This window comes from Olea europaea, chromosome 15, assembly GCF_002742605.1.
Source record: "Olea europaea var. sylvestris chromosome 15, O_europaea_v1, whole genome shotgun sequence".
Lineage (NCBI taxonomy): Eukaryota > Viridiplantae > Streptophyta > Magnoliopsida > Lamiales > Oleaceae > Olea > Olea europaea.
Genome location: NC_036251.1, coordinates 3,985,745 through 3,995,507, shown reverse-complemented (window position 1 = coordinate 3,995,507; position 9,763 = coordinate 3,985,745). Strand labels below are relative to the sequence as shown.

The following is a 9,763-nucleotide window of genomic DNA, read 5'->3' as shown; positions in this document are numbered from 1 at the left end:
CCTAAATGTTGCTAGCCCTGGTTTCTTCAAAAACATTCCAAAAAACTACAATTCATATGCTAATATAAATATGATAAATACAAAACTCGTGCAAAGCACGTGACAGCGACTAGTGATAAGTATATTTTACAACTTATCCGTGCTTTTAAACTTGATAAATTATAGCTAATAAGGCGAATTTCTGTACCATTTAATGTAAATTTGATAATTGTAGATAAAACTAGGATTTGGATGCATTTGAAGTGAAAACGAAGTTTTATGAGCTAATTTGAAGTTGGTTCTGAAAGTTAATCAGATTGCACATGATTGAAAAGAAGTATTAAGAGAGCAATAACACGAATTTTACAAGTTTTTGGGAGCTAAATACAATATTAGGAAAGTTTAGAGATTAAATCGCACTCTGAAACATGTGGAAGATCAATTTTGGATGATTATGAATGCTTCTAAAACTAAAAATTAATTAGAGAGGAAAAAGATTGTGAAAATAGAAGGGAAAAGATGAAGAAATATGGCACTTCATGATTTTTCAAGGAAGAATGTGGAATCTTGGAGCAATATTTTCTTCATTTGAATCTAGTGGTGCACTCCAAGATTTCTTTCACTTTTTTCCCCTTCCATGATATGTAGTTAAATTAACAGTTGTGACGAACTATTGTGACCTAGTTTTGAACTTTAATTTTAATTATTACACTTTGGCATTCAATTGATGTTTGTGGATTATTTTTACATCTGTTATTCATTACGTTGAATTATTTGATCAATAATTCATTGGAATATGAACGGTAACAAGTCGAAGTGTGAGTTATTTGTTTAAATCACGTAATAAATTCCGAAACTTAGATAGATCGTAGATAATAGATATGCACTTTTAATAATTTTGCGGTCCTTAATTGAACATTTGGTGATTGAATGCTCTTAATTAAGATCTATCCTGATTCATGTAGAGATATAATGATTGACTTATTTAAGTAAGATTTGTTTGAGCTTCAAAGAAGTAAATCAATTATTTAGAAGAATTCATCCAACTAAACAATAATTGATCATTGTCGAAATTTGGTGATTGAGATTAAGGAAATGGTTACGTTGAACTTGTGATACCTTACACTTTTCATACATCAATTAGAAATTAAATTGTTGATTGTGCACCTTTTAACTATTTTCCTGGATTTATAATATTTAGGATAAAAATGAAAATAACACAGTTAGCAACGGTTAAATAATAGTCCTTGCGAACGATAATTCAGACTTTAAGGTTCATTTTATTCCTCATTAAATGATATCATACACTTGCAACAGAAATAACGTAACAGCAACTATGATGCCCTTGAAAATTGAAGGTTGCCTGTCAAATTATGCCAGACTAATCATAAGACACTAATCCTCTTGATTACAAAGAAACAAACTAATCCATGCTACTCAAAATGAAATTTAATTCATTTAGTGTGAAGATCGTCAGTCATCCTAAAATTCTATCTACAATAGTAAGTTTTCAGGCTGACATGTAATAATGAATAGCACTCAAGGTCTAGTTTTCATTCAACTTAGCAGACTATTTAAGTGGTAGAACAAAACTTTGAAGAAGTTGGGGCACTTTTTGGGAATAAATACTCCTGCTTGTTTTATTTTTCACACGGATTAAAAAATATTCTTTAATATCATTACAAAATTAATTTGTGCCAGGATTTTTTCTAGTTTACCCCTTTTTAATTTTTAGTATGTAGTACTAAATTATTGTTGGAATTAGTAAAAAATTTGAATGATTTAATTTGAAAAAGAATAAATGAGAGTTGTTTCATATTTTCAAGAAGTGGGAAATATGTATATTTGGATAATTTCAAGAAGTAGGCATATTAAGTAAATAAAATTGAATAAGGTATATTGGAAAAGTAACAAAATAAAATATTTTAAATTAAGAAACATGCCTATATATCTGGGATAAGAGAAAAATGAAACTCATCCTATTGCAACGTTCGCAATCCATTGTCATTGAATTTCTTTTTGCAACATGTAATGCGCGTTGCTCTTAATGTTTTAGCAACCCGTGTTGCTGTTATTCAATTTTAGCAACAAGCAATGCGAGTTGCGATTAGATGTTTTAGCAACGCGCTCTTAAGCGATGCCATTAAGCTATTGAATTTTATCTTATTGATGTGTTATAGTTCATTTTGTGTGGATTCAAAAATTTGAAATGAAATTATTATCAATTTTGTTGGTTAATTTGTGTAAATTGCTTTGATTGTGTATGTGTGTATATATTACCTATGCAATGGTCAAACAATATTATCAAAGAGAGAGAGAGAGAGATAAACCTACGGCAACGATCAAAATATATTTCAAAAACTAAGTATTTAAGTATAGGCAACAAGCAAAAAACATTGAAAAAAAAGTTCATTAGCAATATTCATAAAACGTTGCAAAAAAGTTATTAGCAACGTTCAAGAAATGCTGCAAAAAGATCATTCGTAACATTCAATGAACGTTGTAAAAAGGTTATTTGCAACATTCAAAGAACACTGTGAAAAGTTATTCGCAATATTTTATGAACGTTGTAAAAATGTTATTATTATCGTTCAAAGAGCGTTGTTCACGAAATATTTTCTTTCGATTTAAATCACCGTAATTATACGGTTCGTTAACAAGTATAAAATTGATTTTTAGATTTCGAATATCGTCCCACAGAGATTAAGTAGTTCAATAGTATTTATCTCGATCTTAACCTAATCTAAATGATCAATTATGAATTTTTGTCCTAAGAAATACTAAATTTAAGCTAAAGTACCAAAGAAATACTAAATTTAAGCTAAAGTACCAATATTATGAATTGAATGGTATGATATGCAAACCAACGTTTAAATTAACTAGAATGCAATTTGATATTTGGGACATAAGTTAAATGTATTTAATGAATGTGAGATATACTAGGATCACGAATTCCCAAGTAGTGTTTTATTTAACCTTAATTCCACACTTTGACAGCACGATGAAATTTTGAAGAATCAATACTCCTAAATCTATCCAACACTCTCTCTCGAGATGAACTGGACCTATTTTCATATACCACCAGCCTATATCTCCATTACGGATGCAAATATATGATAATGCATGTAGATTTATGAGCACTTAGAGATTCACGCAAAGCATAGGGGTATATTTATATCCCATATCGAACCATACGATGATTTATGCCTTGTCGAATTTATTCCTCTTATTTCGAATAGATGGAACAATCAACCAAAACTCACACAACTACTGGCCCATAATCATGGAAGCAATTAAATGCATATAAATAATTCAAAATAATCAATACGTGTTTTAACGTAAAAAATACGAAATAAAGAATTAAATATTACATTACAAGGTTCATCGATCTCCTAATATAGATTTTCCTAGCTTCACATGAAGAAAGTAACAAAACAAGTGATATTTGGAAGAAATAACATTACCGGATCAATAAATCAAGTGAAATTCTTTTGATCTCCGTGAAATCCTTCGTTGTTGTGACTCTAAAGTCGCTCCAAAAGATGTTTCTTTTCTTCCCAATGCGTTCTCTATTGAAATCTACAGCCCTAGGGTTTTTATTTAGGTCCCCCGAGTTGTTTCCATAAGAATTGTAATCAAATAAGAAAACCAGATTTTTCCCGCCGAATTTGTACTATGCGCCTGCATAGTACAATTCTATGGGACTACATAGTTCAATTGATTTTGGTCCTAAAAATCTTTGAACATACGTATGCGACTGCATGGACTTTTGTACTATGCGACTGCATAGTATTAAAAAATTTCCAAAAGTTACAATTTAGTCCTTGAACTCCAATTTCCCATGTTTAACCTTTCTTTTCATTTCTTCTTTTTTCAATACTCCATGTTCTCACCAAATTGATCTTTGAACGCTTTCACTTCCTTGTTTATGCTTCCCAATATCTTTTGGTAATTTGCGTCTTGATCCCTGCCTTCATTTTGGTCCCTTTTCGATTCTTTTCTCGTGAATTTCACCATATCCATCAATATACCCTATAATACACAAATTCAACGAAATTAAGCCACAATTCAAGCACTTTGCTTATAATTAAGTCAGGTTTGTGAACTAAATAAGTGTTTAAAAATATACTTATCAAACCCCCAAATTTGAACTATATAATACTAACAAACATGGCTTAATAACTTGCCGTGTCTCAAGATTAGACTAAGTATTCAACCTCATAAAAAATTGATTAGTGCAAGAATGAAATCAACATTTACCTGTTAATTGCATACCTGACATGTCCTTACTTCACTCGAGAGGTATACAACCCCCCAAACTCTTTCTTTTCACTCAATTATTCCGAGGTTGTATTTCCTTACCCTCTTTTAGTTTATATGGATCTTACTATCACAAGTTCACATGTCAACAAATGAAGGTTCTCCCAGATTTGATTGCTTCAGCACTTAAGATTAAACTAAGTTATTAGGCTCACCTCAAAGGTATAGTTTCTTCAACCAAATGTCCAAGGACCTCTTGATGTTATCATGTCTTATTCTCAATTATTTTCTGATGAGTTTTTTTTTAACGTCATCTCTCATTTGCTTTCTATATAATCCCTGTAGCTCGTGTCTTTTCTCAATTATTTTCTGATGAGTTTTGTTTTGTTTTTTTTTTTGTTTTTTTTAGTGATCTTCTCATTTGCTTTCTATATAATCCATGTAGCCAGCTTTAAACCGATGACTCCTAAACCAGTTGGCGTTAGTGCACCAAGTTTGAAACCCTTGCAGTCTTATTCACTCAAGTTATAAAGGCTCTATCAGATGACTTTTTTATTCATCTCTTTCCCTCTTGCTTTTTATATGACCCATGTAACGAGTTTTGGGCCGATGACTCCCAAACCAATTGGTTTTAGGGCACCAAATTTTGAAATATCCTTCCAAGCTTACTTGCTCGAGTCATAAAGGCATGGAAAAATGTGTCATGTTTTCACAAGTTAGATTGATGCCCTTTATTATTTTTTCTAGACAATTGGCCTCCAAAACCAACTCCTAATTTAAGATTTTCACCTAATCTTCATCTCACTAGTCTAGACAATCCACACAATAAAATTCATGCATGGAGCCTCCACTTATCTCAATGCCCTCTTATGATGGCTCAATCATCTCAATGTGGCTTACTATCTGATCTAGTAAAGGGTTATCATTCTTATTCTACTTTATGTTCAAAACCCCAATCGCTAATCTAACATGTCGAGCATGAGTGGCTTGCATATAGAATGTCAAGTATTACATCAACAAGTATTGGTTAATTTATTCAGCACCATGTGTATAGTTTGTAAATTATACCAATCCAATAATCACATCATAGTCGGCAAGGCTATCAAACGCATGCAAGAACGAAAATACAGCAAACTGAATAAAATGCAAGTTTTTTTTTAATACTTATCAAGCACATAATATGTAGTCATGAAACATAGATATTGATGAATATAAACAAAGTGATGAAAAAATATTCGTGTCCAAGATTTTGTCACCCACCCCCAAACTTAGATAATACATTGTCCTCAATGTAGAAATGAAATAAAAGTTTAAACAGACAGTGGCGGATCCATGAAAAAATTCAACACGGGCTAACATGTATAAAAATATATATATATTGCACATAAAAAAAAAAATTACTTAAATTTTTTTTAATGGACATTTGAGCCGTCCCTGGATCCGCCTATGTAAACAGACATAATAAACTAAAAGCATAGGTATTTCTATCTCCTGTCAGACCATACGATAATTTATACCTTGTCGAATTTATTCCTTTTCTTTTTAATAGATGAAACAAACCACCAAAACTCACACAACTACTGGCCCATAATCATGGAAGTAATTAAATGCATATAAATAATTTAAAATAATCAATACATGTTTGAATGTCCAAAATACAGAATAAAGAATTAAATTTCACATTACGAGGTTCATCGATCTCCTATATAGAATTTCCTAGCCTAACATGGAGAAAGTAACAAAACACGTGATATTTGAAAGAAATAACATCACCGGATCAATAAATCAAGTGAAATTCCTTTGATCTCCGTGAAATCCTTCGTTGTTGTGGCTCCAAATTCGCTCCAAGAGGTGTTTCTTTTCTTTCTAATGCGTTATCTGTCAAAATCTACGGCCCTAAGGTTTTTATGTAGGTCTTTTGAGTTGTTCCATAAAAATTGTAATCAAATTAGGAAACCAGATTTTTTTTGCTAGATTTGTACTATGCAACTGCAAGTACAATTCTATGCGACTGCATTGTTCAATTGATTTTGGTCCTGAAAATATCTGAACATAGGTATGCGACTACATGGATTTTTGTACTATGCGACTGCATTGTATTAAAAACTTTCCAAAAGTTACAATTTAGTCCTTGAACTCCAATTTCTCATTTTGAACCTTTCTTTTCATTTCTTCTTTTTCCAATACTCCATGTTCTCATCAAAATTGACCTTTTAACTCTTTCACTTCTTTGTTTATGCTTCTCGATATCTTTTGGCAATTTGAATCTTGCTCCTTAAACTTTCGATTTCCTTCATTTTGGTCTTTTTTCGAGTTTTTTCTCGTGAATTCCACCATATCCACCAATATACCTCGCAATACACAAATTCAACGAAATTAAGCCACAATTCAACCATTTTGCTTATGATTAAGTCATGTTTGTGAACTAAATAAGTGTATAAAAACACATCAAGCGCTGCAAAAAAGTTATTTGCAACGTTTAGAAAACTTCGATGTGTCCTTCTACCCTACATATGCCCAAATGCTACGAAAGGTCTATGACAATATTTTTCGAATATTGCAAAAGACAATTTTTGGTTTAGTCAGGGTGTTAACATTAGAGGTGAAGAGTTTACAACCTCTTAATCATTTTCACAAACTTTAGAGACTGTTTCTATAAGAGAACTGGTGCATGTCTAAGCTCCACTTTCATAACCATTTTGAAATTCAATTAAGATATTTGTGCGAATCTTATTGACAGCTTAGGTGTTATCAAAATTTGAATTGTTGATTTAAAAAGCAATTTTTAAAATGAATGAATGTGATGCTTCAATTGTGAAATTGTCAACCAAGATTGTTAATCAAGGTTGTAAGAGTAGCATAATTCTTTGAAATTTATAACAAACTTTAGTGACTCTCGTTGAAATTAATTCATATGCAATTTTTTGCAAGTTGCCGACTAGGTTTTCGTTTCGAATTAAAATTAGACGGGCCCCACAAAAAGCATTACTTTCATTAATTTATTATTTTAAATATTCAGTTGTATAATTGGAAAACTCATTAATATAATAAGGAGAAATTATAAATTTATCTGTATAAATGAGATGCGCACACGGACTTGGACTTGAACCTGGACCATAACTGTTCTCTTCATATCCTTCCAAGTTTCTGCCTACTTTTTTTTCTACACTTCTTATTCAGTCTTTGCTGTGATTTTCTTGACAAATTATAACTGAAGGTGTTCAACAATGGTGGATCAGCAGACTGTGTGTTGTATGTGCGGAGATGTGGGCTTTCCCGACAAGCTCTTCCGCTGCATCAACTGCCGCAACCGCTTCCAGCACTCGTACGCACCGTCACTCCTCCGTTCTCAAATTATTAAGTGTATCTCTTCAAATATACATACAAGTTTGTGTGTGTGATAGCGAGTGCGGGTACTGTAATTTTCATGCAAACTTACGATGATGTTCAAGTTCACTGGCACACACCCCAATGTTGAATTTCATAGTTTTGGGATCATAAATGGAAGCGAAGCATGATCCCCCTTCCCCCACCGACCAACGCAATCTTCTAAGCCACCAGCATCACCGCCGCCAGGGGCGACTGCCACCCATGTTCATATTGGTCAGAGGGAACAACCTATATATCATACCATGTGATTTCTTTCGATAGCCCTTGTGTTTTTTATGCCATTTTTTTTCTAAATTTTGCAGGTATTGCAGCAACTATTACAGAGAATTGGCTGACCCTATTGAAGTTTGCGACTGGTGTCAAAGCGAGGGAAGAAATTCGAAGCACGGAAATTCTTCAAGCAAATCTATGCGTACAGATGAGGTACGATCAGCGTACTCGAGCGGCAAAATCAAGCACGATCGGGAAGAGAGAACGGAGAAGGTCGGAAAGAGCCCGACTAGTACGCCTTCGCCCCGGACTGCCACACGCAGGTACAAGCTTCTCAAGGATGTAATGTGATGAAAAAAAAAAAAAATAAATAAAAACTAATGATAATATATTGTAATGTTGTTTTCAAGTGTTTTTTCCTGACTTTGTATAAATTTTGTTTGGCCCATGTTTCCTAATAAGTTGTTACATCGAATGGGAGGACTATATGTGATATTATATGAGATGATCATCAAATCCTTTCTCCTTTTTCTTTGTTATTATTTATTAGCTTGATAATTAGTCAATCACATTCATTTCAAGCACTTGTTGAGAAACATATATGCCCGAATTAGGCATCAAAATGCAATCGACCGTGGTCATCAAGCTCGATCCCACATTTTGCAGTAGTCGAGCAGTCTTACGGTGCTTTATTTTTATTGAATTTGGTAAATTCCAAGTGTTCATACAAAAATAGTTAACCTTAACCAAATCTCCCGCCTCCGATGGGTAGGATAAAAAAATTCCAAGTGCTTATGTGGTAAAAGAACTTTAATTATTCTTTGAAATGATCATAAATTTGAAAAACCATAAAAGGTTATTTTGCCACGAGAAATTTTTATTCTAGCCGCTGAAGCAGGAGATCAATTCCACTCAACAATAAATCAATCAAATGGTATATTTGAGTGACTTAGGTTTCTACATAGGATTAATATGTTTGTACAGGGAATCCTATACAAATAGATGCACAGCATCTGTATTATTGGAATTCTTTTTTGCTAACATTCAATAAAAAATTGTCCAGTGTCTCACTATAAAAGATCCCGTGCTACTTCTGTATACACATAATATATATATATATATATATATATATATATATATATATGTTAAACTAGCCTATCAAGAATAATTTGGCTCCTTCCAATCCGGAGGGAGAAAATAATAATTATGTGTTTCTCGTAAAAGGAGTGCTACTTGGACAGGGAATTGTCCAAGAAGAAAAATTCTTCTCATATACGAATTTTGTTGATATCCAGGTATCTCAATTTACACTAGACTAAATCCTGGACCCTCAAGACCCTTGCCCCTAGAACCTTGGAGGGGGTAAATCGCGGGTTATGCCTCAACTGGATCACATGTTCCCCCCACCGCCTGTACACTTCTGTGCAGAAGAGATCCTCCTCCAAAATGATTGCTCTATACCAAATAAATTTGGTCGCAGGTCCTCACCAGGATTCGAACCTCCACCCTGTCGCTGGAAGCAAGACAAATGTTGATTGATCCACCAGTTGAGTTGTGCCTCTGGGGGCCACATAATATTTTTCTTTTACATGAGGAAGGGTAGGGTTTGTCTGTCACAACTGGAATTGTTGGTGGAAGTGGCAGTGGCACCCTTATTGCTTTGTTGAGTCTCTTAAGGAGAATTGAATGCAGCTGGGGCCGGTTCTTTTTGCCCAAGGAAATTTAAGAGCCAAAATATGTGCTGTTGTTGCTTGACATATCTCATAAGTTTGTAAAAATGATAAAAAGTCTCTTATCCTTTGTCTACCATTATTTCAAAAAAAAAAAAAAAATTTCACACTTATTTTTAATTACACATTCTCTCAATAAAATATTTTACATATGAATCCAAATTTTTTTCTTAATTTTTAACCATACATTCTAC

The 9,763-nt window shown here is 33.0% G+C and overlaps 1 protein-coding gene across 1 annotated transcript; it reads left to right on the top strand.

Moving 5' to 3' along the window:
- The first annotated feature begins 7,330 nt into the window (after positions 1 to 7,330).
- Positions 7,331 to 8,214, top strand: LOC111409876. The gene is made up of 2 exons (XM_023039966.1): positions 7,331 to 7,564; positions 7,932 to 8,214. Exons 1-2 carry the CDS (start codon positions 7,467 to 7,469, stop codon positions 8,188 to 8,190), a joined length of 357 nt encoding a protein of 118 aa, XP_022895734.1. The 5' UTR covers positions 7,331 to 7,466; the 3' UTR covers positions 8,191 to 8,214.
- The last annotated feature ends 1,549 nt before the right edge of the window (positions 8,215 to 9,763 follow it).